The sequence below is a fragment of the Sinohyriopsis cumingii genome, chromosome 1 (assembly GCF_028554795.1).
Source record: "Sinohyriopsis cumingii isolate HCF-2022 chromosome 1, ASM2855479v2, whole genome shotgun sequence".
NCBI classification, from domain to species: Eukaryota; Metazoa; Mollusca; class Bivalvia; order Unionida; family Unionidae; genus Sinohyriopsis; species Sinohyriopsis cumingii.
The window spans coordinates 115612981-115638661 of NC_142961.1; the positions used below are offsets into that span (position 1 = coordinate 115612981).

At 36.6% G+C, this 25681-nt stretch overlaps 1 protein-coding gene across 3 annotated transcripts in view; it reads left to right on the forward strand.

The window, feature by feature from the left end:
• LOC149807706 (uncharacterized) overlaps window positions 1–25681 on the forward strand; it is a 106211-nt gene that overhangs the window by 17823 nt on the left and 62707 nt on the right. For all 3 annotated transcript variants that reach the window (XM_089969544.1, XM_089969550.1, XM_089969554.1), the window contains exons 7-12: window positions 1633–1734; window positions 2752–2903; window positions 6001–6069; window positions 14558–14582; window positions 20496–20582; window positions 22534–22673. In XM_089969544.1, coding sequence (XP_089825670.1) covers window positions 1633–1734; window positions 2752–2903; window positions 6001–6069; window positions 14558–14582; window positions 20496–20582; window positions 22534–22673 — 575 coding nt within the window. The remainder of the gene's footprint in view (window positions 1–1632; window positions 1735–2751; window positions 2904–6000; window positions 6070–14557; window positions 14583–20495; window positions 20583–22533; window positions 22674–25681) is intronic.

A 25681-nucleotide genomic window follows, 5' to 3' on the forward strand; every position in this document is an offset into this window, starting at 1 on the left:
TGCCTAACTAATGGTGCTGTGTAGAATGTTTTGATGTCGGCTGACATCATAACGAAAGTAAAATTTTCAGGAATATCACACACAGCTAGCAACTAAAGTAATGACGCTTTTCTACAAATGTTTTACTCACACTCTGCTGTCTTTTCTCAAATAAATTCAAATTCTCACAAAAGAAATGGACCTGTTTTCAAGTTTTGTTGGCTTACATTTCAGTTGGCTTGAAAGCCAGGAATGCTGAAATCAGGTTAAGTTGAAATATTATTCTTTGATGAAACGAATAAAAAATATATTATGCCTATTGTAACTGTAAGCAGCATTTCATTTTATTTAAGAAACATATTCCCCCACATGAACATACTTTGGCATACCTTGACTACTGTTGTATTTCAGCAAATTCAAATGTATGTCAATGGAACATGAAAATGCATCCATTTGCTAGTGTCATATTTTGATTCCACTAGGATAAAAACAGCACAGTAAGTATATTAATCGCATACCAATTTGTGGAAGAGTTTTGATATGGGCTGCCAAGTGTGTGAGATATTCCTGAAACTTTGATTACTCGTTTTGATGTCAATCAACATCGAAACACACTATAAAAGCCCGTTATTTGGGTAGTAAGACATAGCACTAAAACAAAAATAACGTGCTATGTCTTACATTGTAGGACTAACCCTTGACCAGCTGAGCTGGTGGAGATTGAAGGTTTTTCAATCCCCAGAACGGATATTCACATCAACGTTTGGCTTTCTCTATAAGACTTCTTATGTCGAGTTGGGCCTAAACAAAAATAGTGACAATCTGATGTCCAATATGGCCACCACAGCAGCCATATTTATTGCTACTTCTGAATAGAAGGTCATATTGACATGGTGTTTTCACCAGGAGTCTTTTTTGTAATATACAAGGTTGATAATAAATGAAAATGATGATGATCAAATATTCAGTATGGCCACCACAGCCATAAAATCCTGTTATCACTACTCCTAAATGGTTGGTCATATCAACATGGGGCTTTTACTTGTGATATCTGGTTTGTCCTAAATGAAAATTTGCTAATATAGCTGTCACAGTGGCTATGTTAAAAAATCTTGTTATCACTGTTCCTTCTGAATGAAAAGTACTATTGCCATGGGGATTTCACCAGATTCCTAAATGAAACTGGCGTTTCTTACACATCTAGGATGGCCATCAGGATCCAGATCAAAGTCACTGACTGAAAGAATAAAAATTGTTTCTATACAGTAACATGAGACATTGTGGAAAGGTTGGGTAAGGAAGAAGCCTATTGATTTTGTAGTTGCAAGGTTAAAGGTCAAGAAATGATGAAAGAAGAATACTTGTTTCTGTACAGAAATTCACATATAAGATTGTTAAACTTGACATAGGTTTGTAATGTGCCATTTGCAGTACTGCAGTTTATGGAATTGTTGGGGTTATAAGTAATGAAAAGAAAATTACAGTTCCAAGGAGACTTGCAATTTACATTAGTAAAAGAAATGGGAAATTTGGAAACTTACTGTATGGTTGTCTGACGTGTAGTCTTCTCTTTTAATGCAGTTGAGATGTGAGCTACCACTAATGTTTCTTAATGTTCTCATAGAAATGGATCAAGTCTTTTTGCAATTTCAGAACCAGAGAAGATCCAAGCATCTATTCCATCCTTGCTGGACTTGCCTTTTAGGACACCACATAATCCTGAAAAGGCTGAAAGAACCCAGAACAAACAGCGAGGTTGGTTTTGTCAGTATAGTTTCTTTTCTGAAAAAGCTTGAAGATCCAGAAATTGAGTGATTTTACTATAATAGAATTTGTAAATTTAAAAGAAAAGATGAAGAATTTTTAGATTATGTAAAATTGAATGTTTTGCTGACTCTTTACTATGTGCGTATGTGAATAAAATTATCTTGGAAGATAAATCATTATGTAATTCATATACATTGTATTATAGAAGTGATTAATGGACATTTGTCAACAGCTTCATCACATGAATAACTTTAGCATCAAGCTTTTAATTGAATCATCAATACAAATTGCTGCTTATACAGTAGTTAAGTTACTTTTTAATTGGACTTTCAACACCTTATTGACCGTATCATGCTTAGGGACTGGAAGCTAAGCGCTTTTCCTAAAGATAAACAACCAATATGGACTGGCCTGGGTGGGTCTCAAACCCACAACTCTAGGATAACAAGCCCAATGCTTAGCCAGCTATTTGGCAGAATTGTATATCAGTTTTATATATGCTGTACAGTATAATGAGTGAACATCATTTTCAGAAGTAAACCTTTCTGTATTTATGGTAGGAAACTTGGTACATAGGTTTCAAAAATGCCCAATATTGGAGTTTTATAATAAAGTGTGCACTTTAAAAGCAAATATACTCAAAAGTTGAGTCCAACTGCAAACAACACAGACCGTGATCAGTCATCACATAATGTGTCAGCAGATTTGGGTCTGTTTTTATTCTACTGGTTACTCTAACAAACTGCATAGAACTAGATCGGCCAGCACACTGTATGATGGCAGATCTGGGTTTACGCAGGCTACAGCTGGACTCGACCTATAAGAGTGTATATGGTATTCATTACAAATGGATTTTATTTTTTAATCTGTTATAAATGATTCATTTTCTTGGCATGTTTAAAGATCTGCAGAACAAGTGATCATTTGCATGTAACTTCATAAAGACAAGGAAATGAAAATAAATTTCTTAGCTTTAAAGTAACACTTCTCATTTCCTTAATACAGCCCATCAGGAGAAACAGAATGTGCTTAAGGGGAAGTGGACCAGATTGAATGAAAACGAGAAGCAGCACCTTCTGGCTGTGCCAATTGAAGAGCGAGATTTCACCCCAAGTGATTTTAACAGTGGACAGTGTCCAGACTTAATAGACTGCAAAGTATGAATTTGTTATACATCATTTGTAGTTGTACTGGTCATAGAGCAAAAGACCTGTCATCTGTCATCCAGTAGCAAAAGTTGGTTTCTAATGTTCTTCCTAAACTACTGAGAAGTTGCCATGAAACTTTATATTGACTTTCATCACAAGGTCTGGTTCCAGTCAGATAAAACTATGCTCAGAATGGCAACCATCTTGAAAATCTTGCCGTCACTACTCTTCCTCAACATGGTATTTTCACTAAAAGACTATGATGTCTAGTTGGACCTAAATGAAGATGGTGCCAATCTACTAATATGGCTACCTCAGTTGCCATCTTGAAAATCTTGTCACTACTTCTGAATGGAGGGTCATATCAACATATTTTCACTTAAGACTTGTGATGTCTGGTTGGTCATAAATGAAAATGGGACATATAGTAGGGCTGTCATAGCTATTGTCTTAAAAATTATATTGCAGCTACTCCCAGATGAAACGATGTGTCTTGTTATGAGATCTTGTTGGTTCTAAATAAAATGGTGCCAATCTGACACCAGGCAAGCCACAGTGGCAGCCATCTTGAAATGTTTTATTGCTGCTCTTAAATGGAAGGTCATATCAACACAGGGTTTTCACTAGAAGATTATTTATTTAAGAGTATTTAGATATAGCTTGTTGGTCTTAAAGAAAATGGAGCTAATTTTGTCACTAATTTTGACCAGGGAATTCGGAATGCAGGGGGTTTGTGCCCATAGGGTGCCCAGATGACTTGATTGACAAATGGATTATGGGTAAAGGTCAGTAGGGTATTATTATGCAGGTACAAACCTGAAGTCTGTCATTTCTTGCACAAGATTATCACATTGATGAAACTTGGATGAACTACTTCAAACACGAGAGTAATAGGTGAAGTAACAGTGTTCCAGCTAGGATTTCAAATGTTGGGTGCCTACCAGGGCACATTGAGTGTGATCAAGCAGTTTTCGGTTTTGATCTGACATCCCAGGGCAAGATCAGGGCATTTTATGTGCAAAAGGATATAATCTAGCAGTCATTACCAAAGAGATACCATTAAGTAACTTTTACTGTCATTTATTGCTCAAACTTTTCACTATTTCAGCAAGAATGTAACCAAACACTAGTGTTCTTCTCCATTACCAAATATAAATTAAAACATACAACATGTATATCATGTTGACAATGAATAACTAATATACTACCCAAAAAAAAAAATCAAGTGGTTAACTAACACCACATCGGTCAGTATTGACAAGAGAACAAAGTATTGAAAAACAGCAGTTTAAACTGTGAATTCACAAATTGATTTAACCTGATCCAGGCAATTAAATTCAAACAAACAAGCATTGGGAACTGTATAAAAGGCCATGCAAAGCGTTATTTTATCAGAATCTCATCAAACATGATATTGTTCATTAATTAACTGCTGATTTTTGTGTTGCTTAGCAATTTGTATAATAGGCCAAATTTCCTTTTAGTTTTCCTTCATTAGGACACTGGTTATCCTTCTGTTATTTCCAGCAAAACCTTGCAGCTTACCCTTGCAGTCAAATTCTCAAATTTAATCTCTGATCAGTTCAACAGATTTGATAATGTTTGAGATTCTTCCAGTGTCCAGTCATCATCAGTTTTATTTGTGAAAATATTCTTTCAGCAACTGCAGATAGTTTATCAATGGACAGGTAGCTGATCCAAGTCTAGTTTGAAGGGATGAGCTAAGGCCTCAATGTCTGTCAGCCCATGGAGTGTTGGCAGATACTCATTCCAGGAAATCTGCATTCAGTAATGGATAGAAGATTTGGCAAGGAAATGATTTCTAACTCTATTATCAAAATCACGCTGCAACTTTTGTGCCAATCTTAGCTCACTTTCATGGTCGGCAGTCCAGCATGTTTTTCACTTTTCCAGCATCATTAGAGTTTTGTCTTGTCCTCATCATGAGACCCGAGAGTATATCTCTCCTTTGGAAGGACAAAGATAGTGCTGCTAAATGTGGTAGCACATCTGCAAGAAGGAGTATGCGTCACTGATCCATTGCCAAGAGGATTGCTTCCAACAGTACAAAATTCCAGGACTGTGATGACACCTATCACCACATATCTACAAAAATGACAACCATCGATGATGTTTTGCTTTTTTGATGGACCTCATTAAAAGCTGTTTGTATGGCTTTCAGTCTGGTTGTTTTCATGTTACTGTGCTTGTAATAGGAAGCTGTATAGCTTCTTCATTGCCAGCACTCCTGCAGAAGGATCCCAGCTTGCCAGTGCTAATCTGTGGTGGTTACATTGATAAACAATTAGTTCCCCATTCACGTCTTTAAGTCTCTTCAAGACTCATTGTTCTTTCCTAATAATACAGCTGCAGTGTCTGATGCAAATCCAGACATTTCCTGTATAGACAGCAGCCTGTTGGGCAGTTGCTTCTCGTCAGTGATATTATTTCTGCTGTGCTAGCTGAAATCTCTGTCTGCAAGGAATATAGTTCTTGCGTCTCCCTTGAAGATATGTATTGTGTGTCTATTGCAATATGTTTCATTATTCTATTATCTGACATGATAAAGTTGCAGTGCGTTTGGGGCATCCGCATCTTGACGAATGTATGAGAATAAATCTTGTTGATATAAAGGACTTTAATCCAATGCCAGCAGTCAGGAATTAAGCATCTGTATCAGCAAAACAAAAAGAATGCTTTTGCATGAACAAATGAAGTTAGTGATTTACCATACTGCCAATGTGGAAACATCATGATTTTGATTCTCTCCCCTTTTCAAAAATATGGAACTAACACTGATCCATAGCAAATCATAGGGATATTCTTGTGGTTTGCTGCTGTCATCTGATGAGACGTATGGAGGGGTCAAAACAGTTTTTCTTTTTATATTTTTATTATTTTGTATACATATACATACAAGAAACAGCAGATTCTTACATGTGAGGTTAGTCTAAATTTCTGGTATGATACATGACTGGAGCTAATTTTTCTTTTTATTTTATTTCTATAACATGTCGAATTCACTTTTCTTGGCAATATGCCCATTTATTCTGACCTAATTCAGAACCCTTCCAATTTCATCTAATTTTAATATTTATTTTCACAGTTGTGCGAAAGAAGATTTATTGATGCAAATGCATTCAAAACACACTTGAACAGCAAAGCTCATAGAAAGGTGGGTACAGTTACTCATATATCACTAGTAAAAGATACTGTTCAATAATATAGTGCCTTACTTGGTAGTTTCTTATGCATTTCAGAGAGTACAAGTCAATTTTGTTTTCTAACTTTTTTTTGTGTATCCTTTCTGCTCTCATTTTACTCTCTTATGCTCCAGCACAAATGTGGCAGATGCATATGGTGTTAACCTTGTTAGCCTTCTCTTGTTTTGGGGTCATTCATGGGCATGGTTGATACTGAATCTGTTTTTCTTTCATACAGTATTGATAGCGTTGAGCCATATTAAAATGGGGTAGGTGGATAACTAGAACCACACCTTTAGCTCTACTGGTTATAGATGAGAAGAGCTGATGGGATGGTCTGTTATCCATCATCTTTCTGTCCAAGTTATTTTGTACCCCTCCTAAAACTACTAAGAGGATTGTCCTGCAACTTTACACAAACGTTCATCCCATAGTCTAGTTGATACATGATACAAATGATCCTGCTTGCAAATCCGATATGGCCACCACAGTGGCTATCTTGAAAATCTTTTGTCTACTCCTCCCATAAATAGGTTATATCAACATGGGTTTTTCATTGAAAGACTTTTTATACTCCAATATGGCCACTGTGTGGTGGCCATCTTTTAAATCTTGCTATTGCTACTGTGGTGGCCATCTTTTAAATCTTGCTATTGCTACTATGGTGGCCATCTTTTAAATCTTGCTATTACTACTATTCCAGAATGAATAGTTGTATCAACATAATGTTTTCACTAAAAGACTTCTCATGATGTCTACTTGGTCCTAAATTAAAATGTTACCTATCTGACGTCCAATATGGTAAACACAGAAGCCATTTTGAAAATCTTGTTGTTGCTACTCCCAACCAAAAGTCTCATTTTGATAACATTGTTACCTTTACTCCTCTCCATATGGAAGGCAGTATCACCCTATGGGTTTGCACCAATAGACGTATGATATTTAGTTGGTACTAAATGAAAATGGTGCCTGTTTCGCATCCAGTATGGCTGCCACAATGTCTATTGTAATCTTGATGTCGTTATGACAGGAGGTTTTCACCAAAAGACTTGATGTCTACTTTGTCCTAAATCCAAATGGTGCCAAGCTGACATCCAATGTGTACAACAGCAGCTACTTAAAAAATCTTGTTATTGCTGAGTTTTTAAAAGGAATAAATGGTCTTGTCTTGAATTCCTGGAAATTCTTTTTGCCTAGTAGCACATCAGTTCCTTTGGCCTTGTGAAAATTAGTATTGCTTCAAAATGCCATGACATTAGTACTATCAATACTTTGATTCAGTCTCTGGTATTGCATTTGTATTGCTTGAACATGTTTCTTTTCTACACTATACATATGTCTTTAGGCTGAAATATCAAAATCTTGTATGTGCAGAAGTTAAAATTTCATTCCACCTTCTGGCACACAAATTTATCCACATCTGGATGCCAGTTTTGCAAATACTGCAGTCTTGATTAATGAATCACCTAGTTCATTGTCAACCCCCATCCCCCCATGATACTTAATCGTTATGAAATCAAAAAGCCCATAACATATCTTGTGTTTTTTTTAAAGTTAATTAAATGCTGTTTCTTCTCTTGTGGCTCTACTTGTATACAGATGACTTGAAAGATGTAGACAAGACTAGAATTGCTGTTGCAACACCCCGTTACACCATCTCCAGGAGCTGGTTTACTAGATAAAACCTACATTTTTACAACATATATTGTAACCATTTTATATTCTATGAAGTACATTGAAACCACTAACAAAGCTAATTTCAGATTCCCATTCCACTGAAAGCCTTGCAAAACCTTTGTTATGACAACCTGTTTATATCCTAAATATTACTGAAACCTAATTTGCTCATACAGCCTGGACAAAGTATTTAATACTATTGACTGCCTTGTCACATCAGTACGAAGTGTAATGAATGGGCAAATAAAATGGCCATGCTGCCTTACAATCATCCATTTTCAACTGGAAGATTCCATGTATTTGCTTAAAATATCATGTGCATCATCAGCATCTTCTGTATACTTGTCAAAGTATGTGGAATGAAAATTCCACAAGGCTTTGGACCATCACACCCCTCATCTGAGAGTGGCATCGTGACAGTGTTCACTGACATTGGAGCATATTCTTCTTGAGTATATTGACTTCCATCCTGCAAGACAGAATCCTGGTTTACACAACTGATTTAGACCTCATATTTTATAATTTTGTGCTTGTACCTTTATCTTTTATATTATATACCATTTATAGAATTTTAACATCTTTACCTTTAATCTTGTAGTCATCATTTTTTACATTTATTTGGAAGGTTTTTCTCATCGTAAAGTTTTTCTTGTGGCAGTTGTTTATCTTTACATTTTTCAAACTTAACTTTTATTATGCACCATCATCTAGCCACTATTATTTTGGCATGCTGTTAAACGCTTTACGTACATACCTGCTAAATATTTTCAAAAGTCTCTTAGTAAGTGCCATCATTAGCAACTGTGCACAAGGATTATGGATTTCTGGAAAATAAGCTTATATGCTTATTTTTCAAATTCATGGAAAAGGTTGTGTGCACTTAATTTTATAATTTTAACAACCCCTTGTTTTATCGAATGAACATTGGTATTCACAGGAACAAATTTCCAGTTATTTTTTTAACTTCATTATGCCACAAGAAGTTGGCAAATGTGGGTATAAGAAGGTTTCTTATGATACTTGCCCCACCAGAATGGCATGTGCAAGGTATGGGTCTGGCAGTGATTCGTTGCTCCTGTAGTGGCAAGAAGAAGGGAGCTGGCACCTCCCCATATCCTGCTGACTTCATCCAATCCTGGAAGGTATCAGTGGCTGAGTAGGTCCTGTCTTTCTGGTGCAGTGCAAGTGCAGTCATCTTCAGCTTCCTTAGGTAGAGCCACGCCAAAGTAATTGGTGTCTGCATTGTCAGATGGTTTGAGAACCCAAGATAGGAACGTTATACCAGTCACCAGGGTGTGTGAAAAATACCTGTCATGGACATCTTGTCACCAGTCACGTGACTCAAATCTGGCTGAAGTAGAGCTGCCAATACTGGTCATCAGTTACCTGACCTCGCAAAGGGTTTTGATCACCATCATTTTGTACTGGTTGCAAGGCACTGCACTGGACCTAATATTCCAATCTCTGGTCATCAAGGTTCAGTACTTTGCCCAACTGAACATTCCTGTGCTGTGCTGCCACCAGTCAACAGGCATTAGTGAAAGCTGTAGCTCCATAGTTGGACAATTCACTAGTTTCATTGAGACCTAGTGAACGTCTTCATCAACTTTATTTCCTGACAGAGACAAAAAAGGAACCTGCCCTTTCAAAGAAAAGACGCTTGGTCAATAACCCCACTTGTCCATTAAGTCCCAGCTAGGCTTGCTGAGAGGTCTGCAATGTATCATTTTCTCCTCATGGTACCATTGGATGTTGGCCCTCCCTATCCACCTCCAGCTTCATTATCAGTAGGATTACCAATCAAATTTGTTCTCTGAGTAGAGAGAATGAAATGGATTCTCCTGTATTTCTTGCCTAGTCAGCTACGACAGGAAGATGGGCTTATACTAGTGGACATGAATAAGTTTGAGAAGGCCCAGATTACATCATTGCTTGTCCTCCTCCAGTGTCTCGATCTTTATCCCATCCTACTGGTCATGTGTATTTGAAAACGAAGTTTACCTATTCCTTCCACCAAATCTTTGTCCAAAGCTTTCAGGATCTTCGGACACTAGGATCCCTATTTGTTTGGGGAGGTTTTATAGGACTTGAAATAAATATATTCTGCAGCTTCCCAACTTAGCAAAGGTGAAAGGCATAGCGCAGAAGTTTACATGAGGTCAAGAGGTGGCCAGACAGCTGAGGATTTTAACAGTCCCCGCTTCCACCTTGCAGCCTCTTGTTTCAGCATCTAGCTACAAGATGCATTTGCTTGCTTGTCCACTGAAGACTTGTGCACTGGATTCAAGAGCATCTCAAGTGGGGATATTGATGGGGACCTGAATCTGCATCTTTGTAAAATCTCTTGAAGCTTGTTGAACTTGATGCTCGAACATACTGATATCTTTACAGTGGCTGCTTGAGGGAGGAGTTTCTTTCATTGGCAGGTTCACAGAAACTTCATAGAGCAAGACACCAATTTAACATTGATGTCACTTTTTTAGGAATGCAGTGTTAGTTGCCTCGAAGGTATTACAGGAACACAGCAAGTATCAGTTTGAGATCTCTCTGCATAACATTGAGTCATTATTCAGATGGTTAATACAAACATTGTCCCACCAGACTCTACAAAACTGGCCATTGACCATGATCCAAGTCCCAGCTAAACCAACTGGGACTGCCATCTCAAGTGGATTATATCTTCCCTGCCAAACCAATTTAAGCAGGGTTTCCAACAGAATCACCAGACCGCCTTTAGAACTATTTGCTCTTGATAGCTCCCTCTCTGCCAAGTCCTCTTTCCAGTGTCCCTCGAAGAGTGCTTCAAGACGGAGACATCACCTTGTTTAAGATCAGTTCAGACACTTGTTTCCATAGACCTTGACACTGACTTACACATTCCCAGCTTTCTGTCTGGACAGGGAGGTTTTTTAATTTTGGGTTCTTTTCACCTAACTTCCTCTCACAGAGACTTTATTTACAAGGATGATGGGAATAAAGGTTGGTTGCTTAAAATTGTTACGAATTCCCATCCTCCCATGTTTCAACAACACGTTCTTAGATGTGCCTTACAGAGAGACCTGTCACTGTTGGGGATGTTGACTTGTCTGGAGATAATACCCAACCAGGACAGGTCAGATCTGACCCCTGTTCTTAATTTCACTTGCATGGTGATGAATTTCCTCATAATTCAAAGCACTGTCCTTCTGACATGATCACACGTACACTGCTTCTGAAAACAAGAGTGTTCAAGAAGACATCATTGGTGGCCAAGTTCAGCCTCATTGTCTTGGTTACTCTAAATCAGCAGTAGATGTAGGTCCTTTAGGAAGTCTTAACATGGGGCCTGTCCAGTTTCTTCTACTAGCAAACTTTAGACCTCACCTTACTTGAACTTTTTAGGTTTCAGGCTGGAAATGCAGTACATGCCCCAAAGCCTTTCTGTATACAAGTGCTTCAGATTGGGACTGGGAAAATTAAACCCCACAACAACAACAACTTCTCAGCATCCAATTGCAAACTGGAGAAGGCAGTTCACCTTGGTCCAAAAACTAACATTGGGAAAGGGAAATTACAATATTATATTATGTCCTTTAAAAGTGCATTTCTGTGTTGTATACTTCACTTGCCATTTACACACAGATTTGCTCTTAAGTTCACTGCAAACATACCAGAGGTCCATTGTGTACTTATTTTCTCTATATGCTCTGTTTTCACATATGCACTTATTATCCTGGTTTCACAGGTTGTTTTTTTGTTGTCCTCATTCCCATGTCATGGGGAAAGGTGACACTTCCCTACATTTGTTTTCATAGTTTGTTCAGAATTTGTCATAAATAGAAACAGACAAGAAAAGTAAATCTTAAATCACATCAGTAATTAATGGCTGGCATTTCTGTGCTCTGAAAATCCATATATGTTTTTCCATTCTGAATAATTATTACAGCCATTTTCCATGCCTTCAGCCAGTTTATTTAAAATAAAGTCATGCTTGATGCAGTTTATAGGAGTACTATGATGAACCCAGAACTGTGTTGTAATGATAGCGGCAGTAAATGTGATGGCACATACTAAAAGTCATATCCAGATTGTGCTGATAATAACATGGTAGAACATGTTGATCTGGATCCGGAAAAATTCAGTACACACCTTATCTAAGAAATATTGACTTTTTGTTCTTTAAAATATCCCAGGTATGATAATTCATGCCAACTGACCAACTGACACTTGTTTGACACAGAAATCAGTCTAGTCCCTAGCAATGGGTGATCATGTTTTTCCAATCCTGTCCCAGCAATAATGTTATGACACAATGAAAATTGAACTTTTTATGTCTAGGAGTTTAGGAGTTCCTGCTAATGCTCCCTTCAGTTTCAGTCACTGAGCACTTTTCCCCCCGATTTTTGTGTTAACTTTTCTACTACTGGATTCCTTTTTACTGTTTGAGATTGGTCATGGACTCCCTTTGAATAATTCAGCAGTAAGCTCCTTTAATAGCTTCTTTTTTCGGCATTAAATAAATGCCTGGACAAATCCTATCATCATGCAGGGAATCTGTTGGCATGCAGTGTTCGAGTCTGGTCTCATTGTTAGCGTTTTAAACTAATAAATTTAGTTCTCCGTGTGAGATCAGTTGGTGGAACTTCCATTATTTTGTATTGAAACAACACTTTTTTTTTACTCCAGAAAGACAGCAATCTTGTATTTCTAACCTTATGATGAGTAGACCTTGCTTAAGGACATGGGAGCATTATGTCTATTTTCCATCATTCTGTCACACTTGATTATAGCACAGTTCTGGGTATATCATAGTACTGCTATATCCCTATGGTCAAAATTGTAAAAATTAGAAAAAATGTAAATATTTAGAATGTATAAAGATCCATCACCTAAAATTTTTACCTGAAAAGCAATGTATTTGAATTGGTGTATCTGTTATAACATAATTTGTTAAAACAGCATGAAGTTTTTTATTGTATCTGTTTTCTTCCTATAAATATAATTTTTGACACCATTGAATGTAGACACATAGCTGCCAACCCTCACGAATTTGGTGTGAATTTCACGACTTTTTCAGCGATTCACGAATTCACGCCGTAAGACAAAAATTCACGAATTTTCCGATCCTCAATTATTTTAAATCTTTAATAAAATAACCGATTTCCCGTTAAGCGCTTGTCATGATATTCGCAGTTGCCGAAACGGTCCGGTACCGCTGGCCACGATATTAGTAGATCTACAGCCGATTAGTACAGTTGGCCCAGTCGCAAGCATTTTAGCCTATTTTAATCTATATGTATAAGAGTAGTTTTACAAATGCTTTTGAGAGAAACTGGGGCCTAACCGGAAATTTGCTCCGCGCATGCGTCAAAACACCGATTTGAGTTACCATTCAGCATCGCATGTAAGATTTTGAAAATCTCTTCACCACCAAGGAAAAAGAACTGTATTACTCAAAAAGTGAAGTTTAATTGGAATATATCAAAAATTGGCCGTGCATTCTGCCATTAAACATTGATATTCATTCATGCTTTTTGCACTCAGTGTGCCATTGCAGAGACGATGTGAGGAAGAATGTCGGTTGCAGAAAACACGTAGAAGTTGGGAAAATTAAGAATTCGCAGATTTCAGCTCTGCAATATTTTAAACCATTGGTGGAAGACCCGCAGGCTACCAATGTTTAAGCATTATTTGTGAGTTTTCTTGTGTCGAACACAATCTACCTTTATCAGCTGGAGACCATGCTAAACATTTGTTCTGACATATGTTCCCGGACTCGAAAATCGCTTCCAAATTTTCCTGTGGAAGAACCAAAAATGCTGCAGCTCCTGTGCATTCCTCACAGCAACAGTGACAGCGAAAGAGTATTTTCTTTAGTGAGGAAAATAAGACAGACTTTAAGGCCTCCTTAGCTGCAGAAAATTTGTCAGCAATTTTAGTCCCCAAGATCAACCAGCAGGCAAGAAGTTGGAACTGTTTAGAAAACAAATTTATGATCAAGCAGTTGAGGAAGTTCAAGTCTGCCACAGTATCATGTCTTGATATATTTCTGCAGTGTTTTATTTTTATTTTGCGAACTTGATATAGTGTAGTATTGACGGTCGGAGTAGTCAGAGTGGACGGAGTTATTGTCATTGTATTCACAAATTCGTGTCCAAATTCACGACTTTTTATCCCTATTTTCACTAATTGTGAGCCTGGAAGGTTGGCAGCTATGTAGACATGATATTTGAAAAATGATTTATTTTTATAACCAAGAATCATTAGTGTACAAGTGACTGACTTTGTTAATTCTTTCCGCTCACCCTTTCCCAACATGCATACAATTATTCAAAAATATTTTCTTCACGTTTTTTTCTAAACCATAGTTTGGTATATAATGTGGTCGACTGTGTTGACTGCCCTTTTGTACATGCAGACTCTATTACATGAACACATATTTATTTGAATTTGTGATCATTCTTGAAATCACTATTTGTTTGGCTTTTCAGTATATACAGCAAATCGTTACATGTTATATTGGCTCCCCTGATCTTTTCAAGGCCCTGAACCCTTGTATATTTAAATTTGTTAAAATTGTCCATCTTCTTTTTCGACAAAATATTTTGTCGGTCCTTCCACCCATTTTAAGTTGTTGGTAAACAAATTTTGCAACCCTTAAACCTATTTTGATGCCTTTAACAATAAGTGTAGATGTTCCTTACCAAGGTTCCTTTTGAGTACATTTATTTCATGAGTTTTCATTATTTATAGATGTAATCTTATTGTTTATTATACTTATAAAAACTTCTGTTTCACTTTCAGAACATTAAGAAAGCATCTCAAGGTGGTAAGTTGCTGCTGACAGTTGCGGGTCAACAGAACAGAGTTGTCATGAGTTTTCATGATCAACAAATGCAACTCATCTTTTCTTGAACTACACTAGTTAATGATATTGACTGGCATTGAGTGCCAGTTTTGTTTTTCTTCAATATATTAGTTTTGCTTCTCGTTTCCCAACATGTGATAATCTTTCATCACATGCTTTGTTGACCTTTTGCCCCATTTCATTGCATATGGAATTTATTATCTAACATTTGCTGAGTTTGGTTTCAAACATGTTTTGAGGATGCTACAGCTCAAGACTGGGATTTTATAAAATAATAAAGTTTGGATTGAGCCAAAAGTTTTAGTAACAAAAGAAAAGAGAATATTCAGGCTTGATTAATTGGAAATGATATGAAGTAGCAGGCTAGGATAAGTTTTGTTCTTCCTTTGAAGATGAAAGAACAGAATGCACATTAAGTCATATTGCACTATAAATTCTGAAAATTAACATGTATATTGCTTCATGGATTACTTAATGTTGTACTGAGGTAATACGTACCCATAAGATTAATAAATAGGGTTAATAAATGTTCATATGAATTGGGTAAATTGATAACAATGGATTGAATAATTGACTCTTAAATTGATTTTACACCACAGAATGATGGCTTACTATTCCTGATAAATCTGTGCATTGTCAGTTTAATTTCTGTCTTTGCATTGGTCATAGATTGAAAAAATTTAAAAGGTTGAGACTGAGAATTTACTTGAAAACTTTGCTGATCATTTGGAAAGTGTTTTCGGAGCTGAAACTATGACCATCCAAATTTGAGGCAAGCTTGATTCTTTTTTTTTAATTCTGTGCACAGTCTCTATAAAATAGCTAGTAAATTTCATCCGTATCTAAGGGCATGATATCCACATTTTGACTTGAGCACATTTTTAGCTTTATGCTCATAATGCAACCGTTGTAAATTATAAAAGACATATATTTGAAAAATTGGACATCCAAAATGTATTATGGTTACTACTAACTTTCTGTAAAATTTGTTATGTACATGTTTTCTGGATCCATATTTTTGAATATGGGTGTAAGCAAATTTAAAGAAAAGTCTTGGCCAAAAATTTTAAACCATCTCTGTTGCCCTTAAAAATGACTATTTTCAGGATTTAGTGCTACATTGTTTAAGTTCAAAGTGTAGTAAATTGTGCATATTGTTAGGTCCTATTTCCGATTTACTTCGTGACCTCAACTCGAGTACTTTTATTTAAGTTATATAAAATAACCAGTCGTCCACCTACATTTAACACTGCAAAACATGTAGGATAAGATTACCGTTATTTTGGCAACAGTAAATTGATATTTTTATAAAAATGGGTCCAGGATTTTGGTTTCTTTTTGGGTTAGTATTTTATGGAACAACAGCACAAGTTGGTTATTTAGTGCTGAGGAAATTGAAGTAAAGTTCCTTACCACAGGAAACACCATGGTAGCTGACAGGGGCTGATTTAAAGGCGGGATTTTCAGACGGGGATTCTTTAAGTCACAAGTCGGGCATGATAACCACTGATCCACCTTGGTTCCTGCCTCCATTGGTCATATTTTATGAAATGCAGAATGGCACATCAAGCCTGTTCTACATCTCAAGCCTGCAGAATTGTTATGCAGCAGAACACAAGTCTGGAATTCAGCAATGGTGTTGGCTAAATGCAAGTCTGGCTTAAAAAATTGACCAATCAAAAATCTTAAGTCTAGACTTGCTCTGAGATTCTGGGTCGTCATTTGCAGGAAGTTGTAACAGTACATGGAAAACTAGCTTGGAATTGTAAATGCTGTTTATGCTGTAAATCACAGAAACAGCAAATATGTACAAAGGCATGAAACATCAGCTAAATTTGAAAATGATTGGTCGATCCTTTCGATGCATTGTATCCTGGTCACTTGCTGCAAAACCATTATTGATTGGCGTAATTCAGTTCTATTATTGATATTGATACTAGCTCTTGGCTGAAGAAAACTGATTATAGCGAGGTTCCACAGCATAAAAAGAGATTTTGATGGAATTCGGACAACAAATTGCAGTAGGGCTTTATATCCGATGGGCAGATGGCTCTGCACATAAAGTGGTACACTTGAGTTCTGATCACAAAGTTCTATACCAATAAATATATTTATGACCTTTGCAAACATTTCACAGACTTAAAATTCTTACAGATGACAGGAATAGATATATAAATCTGGACTCTTGAAACAGGAGATGAAATCTAGGATATAGGAAGTATAAAACTGCAAAAGACTATCAACAATACATCAATGCATCATTACAACCGCAGTTGAAAAGAAGAGAATTTGGCAGAAAATACATTATGCCAGCTTAGGTTTTCATGCTTTGAAGGGTTGACAAAACAGAAGGACATACAGTGTTCCGCTTGTGTCCCAGTGCAGTTTATATCACTGGCACTGCTACTCCCACCTGCTTTGAGCCAGACTCCAGTTTGCATGGAATAAAGTCCAAGCTGAGTCTAGTTTTGTGTCAGATTATGTGATCAACATAACCATGTTTATCTACATGGGATGCTTGATATAATAGCAGTGACTGTTTTATAGTCACAGACTGACATGTGCATAGTTGTCCCAGGAATAGATGTATCATATAGAGCCCAGGAAGTCCGCATTTTATTTTTTATTTGGCTGTGTAATATTCTTCCCCATGACATTAGGTGGCAGCAATTGGAGCAGGCAGGTAGCAGTTATAGTTGCTTACTAGTGACATTGACTTGGACTGCTCAAGGACAGATAGAGCTTGAGAAATCCCATGGTGAAGCCTAGGTCTTGCCCTGCAGTATTCTCCCCAACCATGAGCTAGGGAAGTCCCATGCCAAAGCCTCTCTCTGGCTGTGCGGTATTCTTCCACATGAGATTTGGTGGTAGTAATTGGAGCAAGCATTCATTTTCAGTTTGTCATTGGTGATCATGGTGTGGATGGAAATATGTGGACATCCCATAAACCTGGAAAAATATTGCCGGTCTAGCTGCAGATGTTGGCTCAGATAATTTTAAAGAATACAGAACTTGATCAAGTTAGGGAGGTCCCGGAGTTGATCTTCAATTTGACTGCATAATTCTTATTGTAGATGATCTTGGATGTTTCTTGTCATACACTCTTTCAACTGTTCTTAAATTCAGCCAAATGTGCTTCATCTATCCACCAATTCCTCAGCCAAGAATACCAGTTTCCTGTTGATGCCCCCAGTTATGATTTCAGTGGTAAGCTGGTGGCACTGAAGTTTTCAAATAACGGTATATACCCTGGGATACAGATCCAGAAGAAGGGCAGTAAGATGTAGAAAATCTTTTAAAGCACGATTGTTAGCACATAGGAGCCACCTTATATTGATAGAAGTGTATCATTCTTCATGCTAGCGAAAGGCAATGTTTGCATCAGTGCAAGAGGTGATCGGCAACAATTTATCACATCAGTCAAGTAACCTCGGCCTTTATACCTTTTCATATGGATAACCTGCTCTGAGGAACGTTGGTGAACATACACAGCCATCACATATTTTAAGCCTGTTACTTTTGCTGTGCACCAAGGATGTCCTCTGGACACTTTATAAAACCAGATGCATTTGCCAAAAACAAGAGGTTATGTGGCTTGTTGGCCAAGTCCCAACATAGTCACTGCTTCCGTGCATTTGGGTCACTGCTTTCGTGCATTTGGGCAGATCACTTAGCCTAGGTGGTTCCAGTTGAGCCAGTTTTTAAGCATATCGTCATCTGCTCAGGCTTAGCCTGTTTTGCACTAGAGTCATGTCCAGATGGGTGGTAATAGATTGGTTGTTTTTAATGGCATTTCAAGCACATTATTGGCTGTCATGCCAAGGAAATTAGAGCTATGTGCTTGCCAAGAACACATGGAACATATGACTTTGGCTTTCCTGGGCTTGTATCAAACTTGTGACCACAGGATTGCGAATCGAACTCTTGACAAACTGAACTGCCATAGTTTCCACATCGAGAAGGAATCATTTGCACAATTGCTTCAGGTTCTGGCAGTGTAACCTGATTGACCTGTCTGCTAGTGGGGGAACAGTTTTATTTAATTGTGTCCCACTTCATAGATTAATTTAAGCTGTAATTGGTAACCTTCAGTAGTGAGCTTCTGATGCTTGATGAAATGATTTCCCTGGCATCTTGTTGTGGCTAGAACATAGGATTGTGAATACGGTGCTTAGGAACAATTTGACCTGCAAGTCAGATCACTTGAGCAGAAAATAATCTGGCATTTTACTGATGTCAAATCCCCTTGTAGTTCTTTTCAGGATATCGAAGAGTGAAGATTTTTGATAATGCAAAACTTGCATCAGTCAAAATGTCATATTTTGATAGTTATATTATGTTGAGTTGACTTGTGTAAAAGAGTTAAAACCATGCTGGCAGTTAACATTTCCAGCCTGGTTGTAAAAGGGAATAATGCTTAAAACAAAGACCCCCCCCCAATACTTGTGTGTGCAACTTTTATTCGGAACATTGTTAAAAGATTTTGACGGCATTGGTTGTGATAGAATCACATCATGTGTAACTTAGGGTTACCCATTGTTTGACAGAAAAGAATCTTAGTATATAAAGTAAAGCGAGATAGTGGATAGGAATTTGCCATTTCAATTTCTTAATTTACCTCAAGAAAATTATCTGTTTATTGCTTCCTGATCAGAATAGATGCCACTGATCAAAAGTCTACAGCACATTCCAGGACAAAGATGTATCTGGGTTAGAGTCAATCTGGTGAGAGAAAAAAATCCAAAGAACAGAAATTTTATTGTGTGAGAGAATAGTTTAATGGTCTGCCATGGAAAGGTTAGTATGATGGCTACATCACCAAAAGAGCATACATGACTTTTGATTTTAGCTGTTTAATATACGAATGTTTATGAACAAATCAAAGCCCAGTACAGTCATTTTCTGCACATAAAGCCATGTGCTCCTTGTATGTGTGATAATGAGAACACTGAAGACTTGATTAGTACAAAAATCTGAATTGGTACAACCAAATGTTTGAATGAGTGTGCTAATATTGATATATTCATTCTCTTCCCCTCCACTCTTTCTCTCTCTCTCTCTCTCATATGCACTAGTCAAAACTACAATATGCCATCTTTTCTTTCTTCCATGATCTTAACAGCGGATGGTATACAATTTCAGAATTTGTAGAATAGTATTAAAACAGACAATTATTTACTTGACCGGTTGGTACAAAATTTGGTAAAATATTTACAAAGGATATCTTTGTCTAATAATACACCTAATGAAAATATTAGGCTATATCCCAGGTCTCGTCACGGGAGAACTACTGCATCGTCAAGCATAAATTATCAGCCTTGAAGTTTTGTAAAGTAAAGTACCCATTATCCGAATCCATCAGGAGATAAACAGTATTTAAAAAATCTGGAAAATTGGTTGCCCAAACGATTAATTTTAATTATATAAGGAATTGCAGTTTTTGTGGGACGTGCAAGGAAAACAATTGGGATAAGTAGGTGCCAGATTGTCGGTGTAAACCTCTTAGGTTCTTTGATATAAATTGTTTCATGGCAGATATATTGAGGACTACTCGGATGTGTGTAGAGTCAGATGTGGAGGTATATTTTAACGAAATTGTTCCGGTAAATGTATTGCATTATCTGTGCACTGAAAGATTTCTAAACAGGATTATTGTAAAATATTGTTGGAAAAGTTTTGTTATGCCACATCATAAATCTAGCAAGGTAATATTCTGTTATCCTTGTCTGTTAGCATGTCTGTCCCATTATTTGTAACATTTTGGTCATTTTCTGGCATTGGATGAGTATTGTTGTATGAACATATCATCATTTTAATAATCTCAGTGGAATAAATGAACAGCTTGGATTACTCTTGGGGTTTTTTTTGTTACAGAAAAGGTTCCTAGGAATACAAGTCAGATAAGGAATCTCTTGAACTTTGAGTATTATTCAAAAGAATATTCAGAGAGACCTCTTCTTGGTAAGTACATAAAAACCTACATGGATAAAAATTAAAACATTTCAGAAACACGACACCTCTTTTGCACAAGATTAGGCTAAGTCTATTCATCTTGCTACGTAAAGTGATTTTATCTTGTATGTACTCACAAGCATAACCATTCTGAAAATCGTATTTTAATGTCAGTAATGACTTACCTGCCATTATTATTTTTACATATGTGCAATGGAAATACCAAGTCTGTGCTTGTTGGAGCAATTCTTTTTTTCTTGAGATCTCGTAGAACACATGCATTCAGTCAGATCTACATCCTTAGCGCATACACTGATATGTGTCCTTATTCTTCTTTGGATAACCATTGAGTCAGCATTTGTAACGAAATACTGTTAAGAGAAAAAATTTCTACAAGTGATGTTTTTCTAATTGTTGCAGTGGAATTGTCCTCTGTATCTATAAAAAATATTCGGGTGGGGTGTTGACATGATAACATCAATAAGTTGGTGGTTTTTTTTGCGGATTGAGCAACTTACCCTTACTCATCCAGTGTAAGGGTGCGGGACATTGTAATAGGAATATGTGTTCATTAATATTAGTTCTCCCAAAAAAATACTCGGTTGAAACAACTGTTTACAACTGATGTGGGTGGGGGCTCAATATTATAGTGATTGTTGTTAATGCCATGACTCATAATGCAGACTGTCATGACAGTTGGTTATTAGTAGAGACTCCCAGGCACTCTAGATGTATTCAGTAGTGTTTTTATAAATTTTTCCCAGGGATCGTGAAAGATAAAAGTGCCTTCATGTGACCCTCAATGTGGTTTGAGTTTGAGACCCCTGTTATAACCTGACAACGATGTTTTTAATTTGTAATTGGAATTAAATTAATAAACTCTGACATTCTTGTTTTTTCAATGCAGATCAGTAGTAAATCTGACATGGGTCAGATGAAACTATTGTTATCATAATTCAGTAGTTATTTTTTCAGTGTAGAATCTTTCATGTTAGAACATTAATTACAGATGTCTTGAATGGTAAGTTTGGGCATAGGAAAGGCCCATATGACAATCGTATATCATGCACACAATGAACACAAATGGACAGATAACCCATTTGTTGTCTATTGGTCGGATGACATTTGGGACTGACCCATCTAGGAAATGAATCAAACTATATGTTTATCAATTAAGAAGGGATGTTCATGCTTTATTGGATATTATGATTAAATTTTCATGTTATGGCATCCAGGTTTCCTTACCCAAAAGACTTCTTTGCCCAGTTAGGGCACTTAGATGATTCTTAGCAAATTAAAGACCTTGGCTAATATTTCAGCATCCACTATCTCAAGATGGATTTAACTCCCCATCAGGAGAGCTTATTTGTCTCTCAGACTTGTCGTTCATGATGATAAAAGCCCATGAAATCAGTGCTATTCTTCTTCCTCTCCATATTTAAGTCACAAATCTTTGGATGCTATTATGAAGGCATCATTTTGTCACTCACTCACATGCAACTGTTTCTTTTTTCCTTTGAAAACCAGAGCCGTGGTATTTTTTCATATAGTCCAGTAGTTGATATACAGTGACCTAGACTATTGCTGCATAAACAGCCGTTGGGTCAGTGGGCCACAACTGGAGTAATTGTTCCACATTGTACTCCTTGTAGACCATCATTCACCCTTGTTACTGATAGAATTAGTCTAATAATAGTGACAGGAAAGTTATTACTGACATTAAAATGTAGCTTTTTGAAGGAGTAAAACTAATTTTAATTTACTACGTACTCCATTTGGAATAACATTTCTTACTGATAATAATGAGCCAAGTTTGGCGAATAAAACCAAGATCTCTGCTGCATATATATCATATGAAATGAAGAACAAGCACCATATCCTGGTTAAAATTCACATTTCAGTGGACATTGTTCACCAGCAAATGAAAATGGTAAAGGAAGGTTTTCTATTTTTTGGACAGGATTGCAGTATGTTACAGAGTTCAAGGACAGCAGATCTGAAGATGAACCCAATTACGTTTGTAACCTTTGTGTTGTATGTGTAAGGGGAAAAGTCATAATGACTCACTTACTAGGACGACAACACCTTGTACAGTACTTAGTAAGTATTGGATCATATGCACATATTTATTCATTTTGTTTTTCTTTATTTGTAATCAAGGTCTTCCAACTGGAGCTGACAACCCTTGTTCTTACTAGTTTTTGTTGAGCCTGTCTGTTTCAAAACCCCACATAGTGATCAATTTGGCATCTCGATGCATGTCCATACATTATTTTTGTTGTTGAACCTCGATGACCTCATGAGAGAAATTTAGCGTACTGCAAGCCTAATGCATACCTTGCAAAATTATCAAAGTAGAAGATCTCATGAAAACACAACTACCCTGGAAAAGGTATAGTGTGTGGTGTAATTAGCAATAAAAGGATTAAATCTGGGAGGCTGTGAATGGGACAAATATGTTGGTATTAAGAGCAATGCAAGGGAAGATAATCCAGTCAAATCTACCCTACAGTCACCTCTTTTCATATGGAAGATAACATTTACTGACTGCAAATATAATATAAATCATGTTCTGTTTATATTGGGAAATATGTGAAATAAAAATTCTACAAACAAGCTTTGGGACAACACACCAATCATTGTCAAGTGGCATCCCTCATTGTATAGAGAGCAGAGTTATGAGCTTATGGTTGTGTCCATCATCCATCATTCATCTTTCACCAATTGGTAATAACCACTGTGGAGTCCATATTTCTGATTTTGTCCAACATGGAATACAAACTTATATGATCAAGGTCCTTGGACAAATTTGATAATAATTCAGACCTATGCTTAATAATCAGGTGCTCTGCCATCTGATTGGCTGAGTTTGTTACCTCACTGGAGGTTGTATGACTGATCCTATCTTGATGAAACCTGAAATATTGGTGTATGTCATCAAGATCTTTCACAAGTTTGATAATGAGCAAGATGCATCCACATTAATGAGGTGATGTTGGAAGCCACACATTCTGATCCAGTATTGATCACACATGGAATATGGCCTTGTATCTTCAGCATCTTGAACAAGTTTGAGAATACTTGGGATCTGTAAATAGTAATGAGGTGTTTTGTTGCTGATTGGTTGAGAATGCTCAGGATTTATGCATATTAAGTTTTTTTATATCCAATCGGTTGCTTGTCTGATTGTCATCAAAATTTGAATATAAGCTTACATGATCAAGATCTCCAGACAAGTGCTTTTTGCACTTAACACTTTTTTCAATTAATTGTGGTGTACACTCACCTTTGTGTAAATGAAGCTTTTCTGATACATTACAAATTTTTAAAAATAAAGCAGTTAAAAAAGACAGCTGCATAAGAAAAGCATAAGAGCTAATTTATCCATCATAGACCTGCATGTAATTTCCTAATTTTCTATTATAGCAACTGTATATTACTCGTTTCCAAGAGAACAGACGTGTGTCTTTAATTTAAACATTTGCTATATTCATAGTCAAGTAAATTATTAGACCAGTTTGTGATTTGAAAGAAAATGGTGCCCAATATTAAGCAAAAAGGGTTTGTACAGTTTCACTTATGAAACTTCTTTAGAGCAGATGGGTCTTACTACAGTTCAAAACATGTCTGATAATGAAAAGAACAAATCGGTGCTGCTTTTCAGATTTGTAAAGAGGAATATTGGAGTGATGAAATACAACACTCATATTGAGCACTTCATTGTGCCCATTGGCATTGCAGAATTTTGTGGAGTTTATGATCATTCTGCAAAATTACACATGTAGACTAGTTAAAGTTCATGTTGAATACAAATAATTTTTCACTATTTTTTGTGTTTGCATTCTGGCTATAATCTTCATAGATTCTGCCTATTTTTGCAAAGTATTTTGACCTGCAGATCCAAGTTAGTAGTAAAATAAATATATATTTTTCATTCAGTGTATTGTAATAATGGCGTGTACCATAGTAGCTACAATGTCATAGTCTCAACAAAGTAAGTGTTCTAATATTAGTACTAGTAATATATAGATTACACTTTATATATTCATTTTACACTTTTTTGCTACTTAACAAAAATTAAGCTTATACCTCTCTCAAGGTTGTCATGTATAGATGAGCCAGCTTCATGCATAGTAATGAGGTGATCTTGCAGTTGATTGGCTAGGCTTGTTACCAGTCTAGAAAATATTCTGATCAAGGTCTTGGATGAGTACAGTTACAAGCACCACTTTTTAGACTATTTCTTATCAAGGTCCTGGATGAGTACAGTTACATGCACCACTCTTTAGACTATTTCTTATCAAGGTCCTGGATGAGTACAGTTACATGCACCACTCTTTAGACTATTTCTGATCAAGGTCCTGGATGAGTACAGTTACATGCACCACTCTTTAGACTATTTCTGATCAAGGTCCTGGATGAGTACAGTTACATGCACCACTCTTTAGACTATTTCTGATCAAGGTCCTGGATGAGTACAGTTACAAGCACCACTTTTTAGACTATTTCTGATCAAGGTCCTGGATGAGTACAGTTACATGTACCACTCTTTTAGACTATTTCTGATCAAGGTCCTGGATGAGTACAGTTACATGCACCACTCTTTAGACTATTTCTGATCAAGGTCCTGGATGAGTACAGTTACATGCACCACTTTTTAGACTATTTCTGATCAAGGTCCTGGATGAACATAGTAATAAGCAAAAACTAGGCATGTCATTAATAAAGTGATTTTGTGTCAGACTGGCTGAGCTTGCCAACTCCTAAGTGATTATTTCAGATATTTTGATCAGTCTTGAAATATTGGCTATAGCAAGACATGTAATGTATTTTATTATGAGCAAGATCAGAGTATATTAATGAGCTTATATTACCATCATGATAGACAGGTTCTATAATAAGTGAGATCTGTGCATATTAATGAGCTTATGACGACAGGTTCTATAAGTGAGATCTGTGCATACTAATGAGCTTATATTACCATCATGATAGACAGGTTCTATTAAGTGAGATCTGTGCATATTAATGAGCTTATATTACCATCATGATAGACAGGTTCTATTAAGTGAGATCTGTGCATATTAATGAGCTTATATTACCATCATGAT